Source organism: Halictus rubicundus, chromosome 10, assembly GCF_050948215.1.
Source record: "Halictus rubicundus isolate RS-2024b chromosome 10, iyHalRubi1_principal, whole genome shotgun sequence".
Taxonomy (NCBI): domain Eukaryota; kingdom Metazoa; phylum Arthropoda; class Insecta; order Hymenoptera; family Halictidae; genus Halictus; species Halictus rubicundus.
In genome coordinates, this window is record NC_135158.1 from 2,666,893 (window position 1) to 2,683,297 (window position 16,405).

Below are 16,405 nucleotides of genomic sequence, written 5' to 3' on the forward strand. Positions count from 1 at the left end.
AATTGAAACTTACGGCTTATAAATATTCAAAATCCATTTACAAAAATTGAAAGAAGTGTTGCATGTTAAAAACAAAGTGTTAATCGATTTTTTATGCCCTATACTATGATGCAAAAATAACACAAGATATTAGCAATTGCTTCTACTCAATTTGATCTCAATAGAAATTGCGATTATTTCATTCCAATTGAAAAAATAAAAGAAATTGGGTGTCGAATTCCAGAAAAGATAAGATGAAATGCATTGCAACAAGTAGCATATATCTTGTTCCTTTTCTCTCTCTATTGTCCATTGATGTCTTCTTTATATTCAATATTTATGTAATTCTCTTACTGTTATTAGTATTATTATAATTTTTCTTTAAGTGTATGACTTATTTTTTACATTATATCATTATGCAACATGGTTCAATAAGCAGCACAGAATAACTTTCTACATATATACTTAGTTTTTCTCAAGTGTTACAGCACCAGTACCTTCGTTGGTAGTAACAAATAAGTATGACAATATCAGAATTTGAGTATGATCACCTTTCCTGCTGTGAATTCAGATGGCATTTCCAAAAGAATTTGTTCTCACTTCGTTTGCTAGATGTATTAAACAGGAAACCGATTAGAAATTTTAATCAGAATTTTCCAGCGGTTCACCGATTTTACGATTAACGCTTTCAATTGCTTTTTTCCTCGATCTAGTATAAATTAAAAAAAAAATTAAATAATCACAACCTATAATTTAAACGAAATAATATTTAATCCTTAGAACATTTACGTATATTACGAGAGTTAAGTGCATTTTATTGTAAAAAATCACTTTAAGAATTGCTGCTCTATTCTTAGTAATGATACATTATAAAATTAAAAAAAATGTGTTCCTACTTCTTGAACGTGTGTAAGATAGTGCTTATTAGAAAGGTTGGTTCAATGTGACTTGTATCTTACGTATACAGTAGTTCAGCTTGTTTTCACGGGACTGTCATCCAACTTTTCAGGATTCACGATTACTTGTATTACATAACCCGGTTGTATCTTCGCTTCTTCTATATGCATTTTATCCCCTAATAATTTGCCGCCAAAGAACCACCTTTGACGAGATGGTTCTAAACCTTCCTGGCTCTGTGAACACAATAATCAACGAATAGAGAAATTTGTGCACTCTGTTTTCGAACTAACAAATTGTATATAATGCTTTTAAAAGTTGACGCATACCTGCAATTTCTTTTTAGCGATAGCAACAGTATCTTTGCTATAAACAGGCAATTTTACTTCACCAGATGTGGTCGACAACCTGAGCTTTAATGTTTGTTCGACTCCGCTATCGACAGGTTCTATAAAATAACATTACAAATAAATATCTGTTGTATAGCAATGATATACAATTATCAGATCCTTTTATTCTATTACCTGAACAATCGGCAGGAGAGTCTCTTCCACTGTCCTCTTTCACGATATTTATAGGATAAGATAAGCAGTAAATAGGGACTTGATACCTGGTTCCTAATTCGTCGTAACATTCTGTTAAAAAGCCATTCGGCACAGAAATATTAGCTCCATCTAATATAGCCTGTGCTAATTGATAGTCTTGAGCTTCTGCCGCGGTTGCCCCGGCTCTCAACGCATCCCATATTTCTTTACGACCATCAAACGCAGGCGCAGTGTCCCAAAATTCATCCCTTTTGCTTCTGAGCTGTCCTTCCGTCAATGGTACATCTGACCTCCACCTGATCACTTCATGACATAGGGGATGATTCTTTCTTGAATTTCCTATGCAAACAAAAGAATCTTTTACTGGTGATATGATCCTGTCATTTCAAATTCTTCATCTAACCGCCGCTGACTTAATTTTGCGTTATTTCGAAATAAATAAACACTTTCAAGTAGCAGATCCTTGCAGTACCAGGCATAGACTTTTCGAAATCATAAGCGGCGTTAATCACGCGCGAACGTGTTAATTACGAAATTGTGCGATGTAATAAATTAGTTTCGCTGCACCGAATTCAGCGATAAACAACCGTAAAGTGTAAATATTTGCCGAGGAAAAATAGATACGATAACCGTGGGCATTACCTACGAAACTTTGAACTCGACATCGGCAACGAAACAGCACAATGTTGTGCACGGTGATAATTAAACAGCTCGCGAATGCGATGCAACAAAATAATATGCAAAATATCGAGTCATAACACGCAATAAACGCTGGGTACGAAGGTAAGGGGAAGAAGCTCGAGTATCTTCAAGGTTAGCCCGATGTTGATCCGTGTTTTTGCGTGACGAATACTGGCCAGATATTCACCTGAGTTGACTCTCGACGAGTTCCCTGTGGTGTCGTCAACGGAGGAGTTCCTTGCCCTCGTTAAACCTATGCAGCCTCCCATCCTAGGCGGCTGGAGTGACCAAACATTTCACTGAAATTTAACAACACCTCGCATGCCATTTTCGTCCATCTTATCCACCGCACTACAAATCGGTACCATTAGAGGCGCTCTAATCGTGTCATTGGGCGACCTAACCTAAAAACCCTCTGGCTCGCACGCGCACAAATAGATGTTATAAGTTAAATAAAACAAACTGCACCCGCCGAGAGTGTTCTCGACAGCCGAAAAAAACTCGATGACACGCCGTTGCACGTGACGTGACAGCTGCATCCAGCCGCTCTTATCTCGAATTCGATTTAGAAACTCATCGAACCAGGGATCTTATCATAATCCGACCGAACCGAGACTGATTTTATTGTTGCGCTGAGGTTAAGTAACACAGCAAGGAGGCATGGTTTGTGATGGCTTCGCTCGCAAGCACTGTTTCTAGGGACAGATTTCTTACTGCTTTCGAGAAATATGAGACACTGAGCACGACATGCCAAGAGATCGCCTCAGGTGTGTATTAATTACCATAATTGATCATTTGGATCGTATACGTATTTAGATGATTGACCTTGGTGTTTGAGGCAAGTAGAAACTGATCTCACACACGCGCGCGCACACACTCAGGAAAAATAATTTGTTTATGTGTAAGATTTGTAAATTAATTTTATGGAAATTTGAAGTGGGAAGGAATGATTCAGAATCGGACTGTAGATTTTTAAGTAACTGAATGTGGCTTTAAATTGTACTGTGATTGTTTTTCATTTATTTAGAAATACAGTCTGGACATGCGAAACTTTATGCAGTTGTGGAAGAGCTTGGACCATTTGTCACTGACAAAGATGCTGGTACACGGGAGAAGGGCATCGATGCCCTCTCTTCTATCTTGTCTCACTTGCCCAAAGATTACTTGAGCGAAAGTGAACTAAGCTTTGTGACAACATTTTACTGTGACAGGCTTAAAGACCATCATAGCATAATACCATCGGCATTGAGAGGAATATTAGCAATTGTAAGTGTTTTAATATGTTTACTAATTTTATGTAAACGAATAGGAAAACTTCAAACTGTTGTTTCAGGTCCAAATGAAACACCTACCTCAGGATTCACCCGAACGTTTATTCAGAGTTCTTTTCGAACATGTTCAATGTCAGTCTCAGTTGCTGTCTGATCGCCGTAACATATATTTAATATTCACAATACTACTACAAAACAGAATAGAAGACCTGAAAGCTATGGGACCAGACTTTGTCTTTGGAGTCATTAGCTCTATTGATGGGGAAAGAGATCCAAGAAATCTTATGCTACTGTTTAGCATACTTCCACAGTTTATACAAGAATTTTCATTAGGTCACTTGGCTGAGGAAATGTTCGAAGTCATTGCATGTTACTTTCCAGTTGACTTCAATCCTGTAATTAGACCAACCAATACAGACTTTATTTCCGCAATCGTTTCTGAACGCGAATTATAATTTGGCTTGACATTTTTCAGTCCGGATCAGAAGGGGTAGGAATAACACGCGAGGATCTGGCAGAGAAATTGGCCCCTTGTCTCTGCGCTGCACCAGAATTCGCAGAATTTTGTATACCACTTATACTCGATAAATTATTTTCGAATCTTAAAGTTGCCAAGCTAGATTCTTTGAATCTGTTATGCAAAGGCATGCAAACGTTTGGTGTAAAAGGAATTACACCACATCTGACTGAATTGTGGTCTGCCTTGAGAAAAGAGATTATGCCTGGTGGAGACTCAGACCTGAAAAATGCAAGCTTGAAAACGGTTATGTCTACAATCGCGGTAATATCAAGCGATACCAAGCTTTGCAAAGGTTTTATTGACAATATAATTACAGATACAAAGTCTTCTTTGTACGATGTTCAACTTAGCATGTTTAGACCAGCTGTTAAAGTATTAGAATGCGTTGCAGAAGTTAACAAAGAATCATGCGCACATGTATTAAAAGTAATAGTACCATTGTGTCTCGGCCAATACTCTGTCAAGACTACGGCGACCGATAAAGTAATTTTAATTGAAACACTGAACAGTTTTATTAAAATCAGTTCTAAACATGGATTCGATATCAAAAGTATGTACTCATAGAATTATGTGTCGACGTATGCGATGTATAGACGATTTATTTACAGGTGTTCCGGAGTTATCATGGACGGATATACCGCAATTATATCTAAGTGAGTTATCAACAGAGCACGTAGAGCTGCAGTCGAGGCTACTAGTTGGTCTAACAATGCAGAAATTGTATTTAAACGAAATACATAGAAGTTCTCTTTACGAAAAAATTTGCAGCCTGATCGAAACGTCTTGCAATCAAATGAGAATGATTTGCCACGCATCCGTTTTAGCTTTTGCCTCTTTATATCCCCAAGAAATATCAGTTTTGATAAAGGAGAAGTTTAAGTTGGAAATTGGTAAATTGAGCCACATCTTATAAATATGTCTTCACGATCTTTTATTTTAGGATACCTAAGTCAAATATTTTATACGTTTCAGGTGAAGAAACCATACAAGTACAAGTCCGTAAACTGGAAGTATTAGCGGCAGTAGCTAAAACGTACAAATTGGGTGTTGAAGTACTTCCGCACATTGTGTCTCAAACAAACACAGTGAATTCTGAAATAAGCTTTACAGCTTTAACGTGTCTTCACAGGCTAGTTGCTACGAAAAATATTGATTATGATATTCAACATTACCTTCATAACGAATGCAGCATTATTGAAAAATTATCCGCTATTGAAATCAGTCCCGAGGATCAACGATTAGATCTGATTTTAAATATTTCTCGATTGACTGTAAGAAATCTCACGGTCGATGAACAGCAAAGCATTGTCGACAGATATGCTGCAGCTTTAAGTACGAGCATTTCAGAGACCAACGCAATGTTAATAATGAATATATTCATTCCACTAAAGCCGAACGTTAATTTAGCGCTGACCTCAGATTTGTTCGAAAATTTGTGTAATCTAGCTCTGAGAAGTGCTCATTCTAATGTAAGACTTACAACGTGTAAATTCATAGCTGTTATGGTAAACAAAATGAACGATGATAATGAAAACTTCCGAAGCGTGTTGCTATACTACAAGAAAGTCTTAGAGTCGAATGCTTGTATCGATGTAAAGCAAGCGGCAGCATTTTTACAATTATGGCTGACAAAAGCCATAATCACAAGAGGTTCCTGCGATGTTGATATATTTTTAAACGAGGTATATATCAGTTGCTAATACTCTTTCCGGGCCAATACTTGATCCTTCTTTAATACTGTCCATTTAGCTTACAGATCTTTTTAAACATGATCAAGTAGGTCAACGATTAGCCCAGGAATATAAAGATTTAACGAGTAAGCAGGAGGATACTTTGGTGCAAGAAAATTTTTGTACCATCAAAATCTTTTACAAGCAAAGAGTATTTGAACATTTGATTAAAAAGAATCACGAATTCGAGGACTCATCGAGACAGAGATACCTGACTGCATTAGTGCATTTACTAGAGGAAGCACCCGTGGAACTTCTATTTATGCATTTAACAAAGGTATTTATCGCACGTTTACGTAACTAGTTGTTCTAATTTAGTAACATGGATTATTTTTCAGCTGGTACCACTTTTAATAGAGTCCTTATCTCTTGACAATGAACGATTAATTTTCTCGACATTGATAACGTTGAAAGTTCTATTGGAGACCAGGCATGTTATTTTCTCCGACAAGGCACAATGTTTCATTCCAAAATTTTTGAAGCTGATCTCTTACAAAACAATGGTAATACATTATGATATTCACGCTAGGTTTATGGACCACTGAAAGCGACTATTTTTTATTATTTTATAAAAATAACAAGAATGTGTCTAACAAAATTTTTAGACATATTTTTAAAGAAATAAATTTGTTGAATAATTCCTCATGGACGCATCTTTTCAGTCTCAATAGTCGTAAATTAAAAATATCAGAATGCGTCCCCTAAACCTAGTGCTAACTGGTATCTCTTTGTGCACTAGTTCATACTTTTAATGCAAATGTACATTTCAGAGAGTTAGAATAGCGATTCTAGAATGTCTAACGAACTATAGCAATTATCCTATTGTTTTACTGAATATATACAAGCAAGACGTGCTAGAAAAATTGGCGATTTCCCTCGACGACCGGAAACGCTTAGTCCGAAAAGCTGCGGTGAAAGCTAGAACGCGGTGGTTTTTGGTCGGTGCCCCTGGAGGAATTCAAGACCAGTGATCTGTTTAACCTAAGTGAAGCTGCATTGCAAATAAAATGTTGTACGATTTACAAATATGTATATTTTTTTGGAAACATATATAAACGAAACGTTGATTGTCTGTGCTTCTTTGATTTCCGAATCGCGCCGGTACCAGAAGTTTCGATTGATTATGTTCTGTTCTATGCTATATTTGTACATAATGTACATAATTGAATAAAGAATTGATTTCTATAATAGGATTGAAACCTGAAAGCTACTCTTTAATTCTTTTAGTATGCCAGAAGCATGGGTGATGGTAAGAGTTAATTTTTTAGTAATTCCTATTTTCAGTTTATTTCTTTTGAATTTTGGGGGAAAAAAACTGTGGAGAGAGTGCGTTGCGGACTGTTTTCGAAATGTGCACATTTTTGGGATTTCCTTGCAGGTGTGGTAAAAAATGGTGCTCACAAATATGAAGATGGTACAAAGTATATCGGAGATTGGAATGGAAAAGGCTTGAAGCACGGAGCTGGTTCTCTGCTCCTTACCGATGGAACGCGTTACGATGGTGGTTTTCAAAATGGACTGTGCTCCGGTTTAGGAGTCATCATCTTCCCGGATGGGGCAAAGTAAATCTCTAACGTTCGATTGCTCGTTTCATTTGTACGGTTGTCAACATTTAAACGTTTTTTTTTTATTTTGTTTATGCGCCAGATACGAAGGTGAATTTATGCAAGGCTGGTTTCATGGCCATGGGGTGTTTTGGAGATCGGATGGAATGAAATTCGAAGGCGAATTCCGAGGAGGTCGCGTATGGGGCCTAGGTATAATGTTACGAATATTTATTCTATAATAAATGACATACGAATAACAGTTCATGGTAAATTTTCTGGATGAAGGACTGGTCACATATTCGGACGGATCCCACGGATTTCCCAGGAACGAAGGTTTCTTTCAAGATTGTAAATTGGTACGACGCAAACATTGTCCAGACATAGTACAAAAAGCGCAGAAGATATCTATGATGGCTCGTGCTCAATGCAATTAAGCATCGACGAATATAAAAGAGAAGCAATAGTAGTGAATCTCAATAAAAGAGTTTAACACAATGCTATTTATTTATTTATTCCATAAATATAATTTCTTTCGCTGCGATAAAACTCGTCTAGACTCGAGGACCATTTCGACCATCGTATTCCGCGAATCAACCTAAATTAAAAATAGTTCTGATCGTATTTACATATTAAATCGGTTGACGCATGTGGTTCAGTGATTGCAAAATGCGGTCCGACGCAACAAGAATAGTTCGACTTAATTAAAGTGTTGTTAAAGGAAGTATCGTTTTAAATTTCTTATATGATAGTATCATGGGTCTCGCGTTGACTCACTACTATGGTATGTATATGGTGTGATCTTTCTGCGTGTTCGTACAAAATATTTTCACCGACAATTTTGGTAATGTGAGTCCATGACGTCAGCGATCTTATATTACCTACGCGTGGGTAAAAAAAAAGGAAGGGAAATTAACGTAAATCAACGTTTTCATAAAGTAGCCTTTGGCTAGGCGACATGACTCCGGTTATTTAAAAGGCAAATATAAGAATGGGAAGGGATGGAGTATATCGCATCGGCCGATCTTCATAAAGCGCATTCACGAGATATAGTATTCAGCGGTCGTTATCGCTCGACATTGCGAACTTAGATAACCAAGTGACTGTGATACAAATTTTCCAAGTTTCTTAAAGCTGACGCGAAATTTCACGGAACCGTCGGGTGTCGTGAGCTCGGTTTCGAGTCGGTGCATCATCAAGAAAAAATATAAACTGCATTGTAATCGTGGGACGATCGTTTTACATGTAATTTCGATAATGGTTGATTCATGCAAGTATACCGGTGTGCGTTTAGCATGACACTTTCAGGTAAGAGACCTTACTACGTATTTCTATTATGGTGTGCGCCGTATATACATATACCGTACAAGGTACAGTTATTACATTATCGATCGCTTCGTTTCTCTATCGTTGGCTAGCTTGGAAAGAGTGGCGCTTGTATTTTGTCCTCTCTCGTGTCTTTGTATCAGCCAATAGTAAACGACTAGACACGTACTATTCTCTCTCTGTTTGTGTGTGTGTGTTGATATCAATCAACTCGTCAGTTTTTTCCCTCTTTTCGTTGACGAAAATTCGAAGAAAAAGGGTCGTCGAGAATAGCGTGATTCCACGACATTTACAAGTGAACGCACAGTTACGCGCGTGTACTCGCGCACACTTGTACGCGCTTCTCGTTCAAGCTCGTCGTGAAGCACCGATGGCGTTGCCCTGCTGCCAGTAATATTAACGATTCGAAAGCTCGTGAATTCTGTAACACCGATCAATGTTTTCTGGGACTTACTCTACTTATAATGACGGTAACGTGACGCTCATCGATCTCCTATCGTTCACGCACAGCTGTCATTTTATTCGTAAGACATGCGATTGCATTTCCCACGGGTCGCACGCGAACGTATACACACAACGATGAGCATTGTGAACCGTGGATTTTAATGACATGGACGCGGTGTCACGCATTCGTACGATTTTAAATAGAAATTTTACGCTATCGTGTATCTTTCTCAACTAACTATTTTTCGTATTAATCATGATAAGTGGCCCATGTTTTTGGTATGATAGAGAACGCGAGTTGCACTACTTTACGGAGGAACGCGTGACACACTATTGTACTTGTAAATTACACTATTAGCATATTAAAATGCAATGTAAATAATATGATATAACTCCGATACACTGTCGATGTTCTTGGTCTTGCTACGAACGGTATGAACTACTTTTTGCATTCGTACTTGACCGATCTCGATTTGTTAATAATATAAATAATATTTTGTTTAATCGAAACTATTATGGATTCATGTTCATAGGAAGTGTCGTCGTTTATATGAGAATCCTCGATAAAGTATAATGCATTCGTGTTTTCCGAACATGGTATGCATAATTAAATAGCAACCTTTGGAGTTTGCTGTAACTCTGAATACAATTATGCACACAGTGAAGAAACTTTTTTGAAATATGAATGTTATGTAATCTTAGTGTAATGCATGTCTAGTTCAAGGCATTAATAATTTTTGTGTTTTCTTTATCTTTTAGTCAACAAGTTGGTCAGCGCATTGGAAGTGTTTGTAAATAATTTGAAGTTTGATAATGAGTCCTCAAAGTTATAAGAATCCTATAACTTCGACAGTTATGGCATCCAACGGCTTTGCTGATTCTGAGACCACAGCCAAAGAGTCCAATAACCACTCGGCACCTTGTGAGTTATTCAACTGTATGTGTGCTTAGATTAGCCACTTTTATTTTATTCTACTATGTTCATATGTACATATATTTTAATAGTAACACATTCGCAACCAATAATTGCTAAGAATCCATAAATGAGTACCGTCCGCACATCAGACATTGATTAGGCAAAGATACATTATAATTCTAAGACGATTCTTTAGCCAATAGCGATTATGCAATATCCTGCCATCGCACGCATTGTCGCTATTGGTCAAATGATTGTCTTAGAAATAGACTGTAGACACTTCACGTGGCCATCTGTTATTTAAATGTTATTTATTTTGAAATGACATAGGACCATGTGCTTGGTCTCGAATGTGTTAACGCCCCAATTGTATACAATGCGTTTGTTGCTTGCACTCCCTTGCCATCTGCACAGTTTTTGTGTTTTCAATGTTTTAAAGTGTTTGTAAGAGTTGCATTTTATTTGACAAAGCATCAGAATGTCTTTTGATATTTTTTGATAACTTCAATGCAGTACACTTGTATTTATAAGGATGTAATACTTTCCCATTCTTTTTTTCAGCAATGCCATGGTTTGGTATGGACATAGGAGGTACATTATGCAAATTAGTATACTTCGAGCCAAAAGATATTACGAGGGATGAAGCCGACGCAGAGGTGGAAGTTTTGAAGAGTATAAGGCGGTATCTAGTTAAGAATTCTGCATATGGGAAAACTGGCCACAGAGATATACATTTGCAGGTATATTTCTTGAACGAGCAAATGGTTTAACACCTTCGCGATTTATTTCGTTATATAAATAACGACATGCACAGAATTAATTTAATATTCCTCATGTGATTTATTACAGATGGACAACGTTTATATAAGAGGAAGACATGGCACACTGCATTTCATTAGATTCCCAACGAGTGAAATGGGAAACTTTTTAGCACTAGCAAGGTCTAAGGGTATGGCTAGTCTAGTAACAACAGTTTGTGCCACTGGTGGGGGTGCATATAAATTTGAAAAAAATTTTAAGCAAGTAAGAGTCCTTCCTTTTTCTACGTTGCAACATTCTAAACATAGAAATACACCAATAAATGTTTTCTTTACAGGAAGTAAATATGAATTTAGCGAAATTTGATGAATTAGATAGTTTAATACGTGGCATGCTTTACATAGAGACAACGAATCCACGTGAATGTTACTACTGGTCTCATCCTACGGATGATGATAAATGTCAGAAAGTTCCTTTTGACTTTTCTGAACCCTATCCGTTCGTGGTATGTTTCTCAAAATATATTCTAATAATATTAATAATAATATTAATAAATATCTTTTTGCAGCTTGTAAATATAGGGTCGGGAGTAAGCATATTAGCAGTTTATGGACCAGATAGTTATAAGAGAATTTCTGGTACAAGGTATGTTATTTCTTTGACAATATTTGTAGATAACTATGAGATACTTTTATATTAATTAATTTACTTCATATTTAGTCTAGGCGGTGGTACATTCTTGGGATTGTGTTGTTTATTAACTGGATGCAACACTTTCGAAGAGGCTATCGAACTAGCAACAGGAGGTGATAACACCAGAGTGGATAAGTTGGTTAAAGACATTTATGGCGGAGATTACGGAAAGTTTGGTCTCACCGGAGATCTTGTCGCGAGCAGGTACAGTTATTAATAGCACAGTATGCTGGACTTCGTTTTTCACTTGTGTAATTAATTTTTTATTTAAGACATTTACTTGCATGTTTTGATCATGTGTACAGTTTTGGTCAGATGAATTCTAAAGAACGTCGCAATACAGTCAGCAAGGAAGATCTTGCGCATGCTACGCTTGTCACCATTACGAACAATATTGGCTCCATTGCGCGTATGTGCGCCGTGAATGAGAAAATCGAAAGGGTAAGATGGGTAAAAAATAATTATAATTTTGCAGAGAACCGTTTCGATATCATGGTAATCGTTCCGCTTGGAAATTTCAGGTAGTATTCGTGGGTAACTTCCTCAGGGTAAATCATATATCGATGAAACTTCTGGCCTATGCTATGGATTATTGGTCTAAAGGAACAATGAAAGCTTTGTTCTTAGAGCACGAGGTAAACTACATTGAAATTCCTTTAAGGAGGTATTCTGGTTTTCGAGTTATATATTTTTCTATAGAGACGATTTGGTAAACATGGGTCGACGGTCGTCATGATTCCCATCGTTGTATTGATCCGAAACAAAAAAATCAAAAATATTGATTATTTACAGAATAACAGCATTTTGCGAAGTCAATTTACCGATTTTTTTATATTTTTCGGCCTTTACACGATAAAAAAAAATAAGAAAAAATTGTCGGATTTAAAAATTTTAGTTCGGGCGATACAAGGTATGTGCTGAAATCGATTTGTGGAAGATGAAAAACCAGAGACCCCTTTAATCGTAAAAAGATTCTGTATTACAAAACATGATGTTACATTTTTACCCTTTACTTCCGATTACAGGGCTATTTTGGTGCAGTAGGATGTTTGCTCCAATTCAATGGCGACACAAGTTAAAGTTATAGAAAAATTGCATAATATATAGCATTCCATTTGATACTCCAGTTCAAGTGAAGCTTTTTTAAAGAAGGCAGTTGTCCAATTATTTAATACGATTATTTATTTTGATTATATATTATATATATTATTTAATTTCTCAGGAATTATCGTATATGTTGTATATGCAGTTAATAATGTTACATGAAATTTTAACAATGGCGGAGGCCTGAGGTCAGGATTGTATTATCATTATATTTATTACAATTTTAACGAGTAAGCACAGTATGATAAGTTATTGTTTCGAAACGTATTATATGATCATTTGTAAAGAGACCTAATGTGGGCACAAACTTTGCACGAGTTTACATAAGAAATTATATAATGGACCAAAAAGTCGAACGCATAAAACTCAGCAGAACATTCTTTGTACGAGTAACATGGGTCTACCTCATACTTTACTTTCCAAACATTTTTTATAAATACATTCTTCGATTCTTCGTGATTCGTCATTTTTATAAATTTTTTTATCATTTACAATTGCACAGGACAAGCAATAATTTGAAAACTATCTACTTAACTATCCGTTACTATTATAATTATTGTTATATTAATACCTTTTTTTAAACTTAAGTTTGTGAAATAGCAAGATCAACGTTATGTTATAGCAATTGTTACAAATAATAGAAAGTACGTATGTAATGGTCGGTGGCCACATTTAGAAGTTATTTCTATGCATTCTTTGCCGTCTCAAAAGATACTGTAAGGGGTACTCTACGAGATATTTATTATTACAGAACTCTTAACATATTATGCATCTGGTGCCTCAAGATGTAGACGCATAATATATTGTTAGGCATTTTTTATAGATTAATTTACAACACGGTAAATTATTATTTACTTTATTAAATTATTATTTAGAACGAAGAAATGTCACACGAATATTTGTACTATAGCACTATAAAAAGCAAAAAAAAATGTTTTTTATATACGTATTTTATGATATGTTCGACGTTATAGCTAATATTTGTATGAATTTAAAAATATAACAAAACTAGATTTGTTACTGTGTTTCTTTTTACGAAACAAGAACAAATGTAACTGTCTTATATTAATAAATAATTCAACATTTGGCATGAAATGTTAAAACGGCTTGACATCGTTAAAACTAAAAGTATTTTTTTAATTGTACAAATCATTAGATCTGCATGCATCGTTTAATTCCTCATCGCATTTTGTACAGACATGATTTTCAATAAAACTATGCAGATAATGAAAAACAGAGTGTTATCATTTAGCGTGTTTTACATATCCTTTGAGTTTCAGTTGCCTAGCAACTATTGAGTCACAACAGATGGTCATTCATGCTTGGAAGTCAAGCAGTGACGTTCTCATCCCATTTGTAACTGTCAATGCCACTATAAATGTTTTTTGAAAGCTAACATGTTTGTGCTTGTCTACAATTTATTTCATTAGAACATTATTTATACATTCATCCTAAATCTGTGATTTATATCGCGTTTTCTGATTGCCTTTTTTTCTCATAGAAATTTTTTATCCAAAATGGTAAGTTCTTAACACTACACTAAAAATAACGAGAACGTATCTCCAAATTTTTAGCCATTTTTTAATAATATGTACTTAAAGAAATGAATTTGTTGAATAATTCCTCATGGATGCATCTTCACAATCTCAATAATCGTAATAAATAAAATATAAATATATTAGTTTCGTAATCTTTTTATTATAAGAGACAAACAGACAAAGTAGTAATTATATTTATTCCTGAGTTGCATGATTTCTCATTTTTCTGCGAACATCTTTCAGGGACCAAAGAAGGCAAAGGCACCGGACAATGTTGATGGAGCAGATACATCAAAAATGAATAGAGAACAGCTGGAGGTGTATGCTCACAAAATACTTGAAGAATTGGAACGAGAGAGGGAAGAAAGAAATTATTTCCAGCTCGAAAGGGATAAGCTTAGGACTTTTTGGGAAATCACAAGACATCAATTGGAAGAGGCTCGAGCAGCCATCCGGTATGTCTCCTTTAACTTGAATATTTGATCTCATGTTTAACTGATATTGTCTGCGAAGAAATAAAGAACGTGAGAAGGAAGAAGTAACTGAGAAGCACGAGACGGAACTTAAATTGTACAAGCAGAAAGTGAAACACTTGATGTATGAACATCAAACAAATCTATCTGAAACCAAAGCTGAACACATGGTTGCATTAAAATTAGCCCAAGACGATCACATAGCCCAAGAGAATGAATTGTACAAAGACAAAAAGGATCTGAAGAAGACGATAAGAGAGCAAGATTCAGCACATTTGAACGAGATACGTGCATTAAAATTGGTATGACAAAGAGGTAGAGGGAGATTGGAAGAATTTTCTCGCGTTATTCAATGGACTTACAGCAACTGATCTTTATTGTTTAGCAAAATGCAGAGGAAATAGATAAGATAACGAAACAATTTGAAATCGAAGCTGCGGAAATAGAGCAAAAGTATGAGCAGAAGTTAGCGAATCAGTATGAGTCCCTTACTCTGAAACATCGTATGGAAATAACCGAAGTAGAAGAGCGGAAGAACATACAAATCAATAATTTAATAAAAAATCACGAGACAGCATTCTCAGAAATGAAAACTTACTTCAACGACATTAACCTAAACAATTTGTCCTTAATTAAAAGCATGAAGGTATGATTAACACAAAATATAGAGCTACCAATATTACTTTATTATTAACGCTACAGGATCAAATGGAAGTAATGAGAAATAACGAAGAGCGGATGAAGAAACAAGTACGGGAATTGACCACAGAAAACAAGAAATATTCTGCCGACTTGAAAACGCTTGAAGAGTCTGTAGCACAATTCACTCATCAACTCCAAAACTATGAGAAAGATAGACAAGCATTAATTGTTAGTGTTTTAATAACTTTCTATTTGCACGACCTAATTGTATATTATATTTTAATTCCATTTGCTTCAGTCTACCAAGAAGAGGCTGGCAATTATTCAGAAAGATTTCGAAAATCTGAAATGGGAAAACGAAATATTGGAGTTACGATTCGAGAAGGTATAACATTATTTTTAATTTGATCAAAATTGCTTTTACTTTGTTTTATGAGTATGTTTTATTTATCAGTGCCAGTCCGAAAGAGACGAGTTACACTCGAGATTTGTTTCGTCTATACTTGAACTTCAGCAGAAGACAGGCCTGAAGAACGTACTTTTGGAAAAGAAACTTGAAAAATTATCTGACTTGTTAGAACAACGAGAAGCACAGATCAGCGAGGTGCTTGCTGCCGCTCAATTAGACCCGGAGACTGTTATCCATGCTAATAAGAAATTAGAGGTCTGTATATTAATTGATTGCCATCATTTTGGCGGTAGCACGACGCAGTTTCTCTTTTACAGAACATGCTGACTAGAAAGAACACTGCAATACAAGATCTTCAGTATGAATTAGCAAAAGTCTGTAAGGCGCACGATGATTTATTGAAAACCTACGAAGCGAAGTTACAAGAGTATGGCATCCCAAAAAGCGAGCTTGGTTTTCAGCCTTTAAAAATAAAATCTGTAAGTTCGAAATTAGGTCTTGGCCCTGCTGGACTTGTTACCGTGAACCGCTAGTCTATGCCAATAAATTAGCTATAATTTATTTTGCAATATCTCTTCGGAACTGATCATTAGAACGATCATCATCATTAGTTAGTGAAGCTTACGAGGCAGAAAAGAACATCGATGAAAAGAGAGTATAAATGATTTTCGAAGTATACTATTTTTATTTTGCAAAACAAATACGTTTCAACACATTCATCTTACTTTTGTTTTTTATAAATTACGTAAAGTTATCACAGAGAATGTACAGAGCAGATCATATCAGTGCCTGAAAGTTGTAAACATTTGAAATTATGCCTGTTTTAACACTTTTATAAATTCTATATTGTGATACAATTCCTTGTATCAACTTTTTCAACCATATCTTCTTCTTTTCTCCCTAATCAACAACTAACAGGCATTGAATACATTGA

At 35.7% G+C, this 16,405-nt stretch overlaps 5 protein-coding genes across 9 annotated transcripts; 4 read left to right on the forward strand and 1 right to left on the reverse strand.

The window, feature by feature from the left end:
* Nucleotides 1-425: 425 nt before the first annotated feature.
* Nucleotides 426-2,429, reverse strand: LOC143357693 (ubiquitin domain-containing protein 1). Its single transcript, XM_076794238.1, has 5 exons — nt 2,290-2,429; nt 1,401-1,760; nt 1,206-1,324; nt 939-1,112; nt 426-688 (listed from the first exon to the last, which is right to left on the reverse strand). Exons 1-4 carry the CDS (start codon nt 2,369-2,371, stop codon nt 951-953), a joined length of 723 nt encoding a protein of 240 aa, XP_076650353.1. The 5' UTR covers nt 2,372-2,429; the 3' UTR covers nt 426-688; nt 939-950.
* A 301-nt stretch (nt 2,430-2,730) lies between these two features.
* On the forward strand, nt 2,731-6,695 carry Mms19 (MMS19 nucleotide excision repair protein). Of its 2 annotated transcripts, none has more exons than XM_076794224.1 (9): nt 2,731-2,869; nt 3,130-3,368; nt 3,436-3,768; nt 3,849-4,443; nt 4,487-4,783; nt 4,866-5,575; nt 5,643-5,900; nt 5,962-6,126; nt 6,394-6,695. In XM_076794224.1, the coding sequence occupies exons 1-9, from the start codon at nt 2,773-2,775 to the stop codon at nt 6,592-6,594; spliced, it is 2,895 nt and encodes a 964-aa protein (XP_076650339.1). In that variant the 5' UTR covers nt 2,731-2,772; the 3' UTR covers nt 6,595-6,695. The 2 variants fall into 2 exon arrangements, with proteins under 2 accessions (XP_076650339.1, XP_076650340.1); XM_076794225.1 differs by having other exon boundaries at nt 4,502-4,783.
* Nucleotides 6,696-6,712: 17 nt separating this feature from the next.
* Nucleotides 6,713-7,665, forward strand: Rtp (MORN repeat-containing protein retinophilin). Its single transcript, XM_076794243.1, has 4 exons — nt 6,713-6,872; nt 7,002-7,185; nt 7,271-7,380; nt 7,456-7,665. Exons 1-4 carry the CDS (start codon nt 6,863-6,865, stop codon nt 7,602-7,604), a joined length of 453 nt encoding a protein of 150 aa, XP_076650358.1. The 5' UTR covers nt 6,713-6,862; the 3' UTR covers nt 7,605-7,665.
* A 146-nt stretch (nt 7,666-7,811) lies between these two features.
* Nucleotides 7,812-13,504, forward strand: Fbl (pantothenate kinase 3 fbl). 4 transcript variants are annotated; one of them, XM_076794232.1, is made up of 10 exons: nt 7,812-8,475; nt 9,697-9,874; nt 10,415-10,593; nt 10,703-10,876; nt 10,950-11,117; nt 11,181-11,257; nt 11,333-11,509; nt 11,578-11,746; nt 11,827-11,940; nt 12,331-13,504. In XM_076794232.1, exons 2-10 carry the CDS (start codon nt 9,751-9,753, stop codon nt 12,382-12,384), a joined length of 1,236 nt encoding a protein of 411 aa, XP_076650347.1. In that variant the 5' UTR covers nt 7,812-8,475; nt 9,697-9,750; the 3' UTR covers nt 12,385-13,504. The 4 variants fall into 4 exon arrangements, with proteins under 4 accessions (XP_076650347.1, XP_076650348.1, XP_076650346.1 ...); XM_076794233.1 differs by lacking the exon at nt 7,812-8,475 and adding an exon at nt 8,531-8,963 and having other exon boundaries at nt 9,697-9,859; XM_076794231.1 differs by lacking the exon at nt 7,812-8,475 and adding an exon at nt 8,532-8,963.
* A 203-nt stretch (nt 13,505-13,707) lies between these two features.
* Nucleotides 13,708-16,326, forward strand: Gas8 (Growth arrest specific protein 8). The gene is made up of 8 exons (XM_076794229.1): nt 13,708-13,929; nt 14,191-14,402; nt 14,461-14,722; nt 14,806-15,066; nt 15,123-15,290; nt 15,361-15,447; nt 15,517-15,726; nt 15,789-16,326. The coding sequence occupies exons 1-8, from the start codon at nt 13,927-13,929 to the stop codon at nt 16,002-16,004; spliced, it is 1,419 nt and encodes a 472-aa protein (XP_076650344.1). The 5' UTR covers nt 13,708-13,926; the 3' UTR covers nt 16,005-16,326.
* The last annotated feature ends 79 nt before the right edge of the window (nt 16,327-16,405 follow it).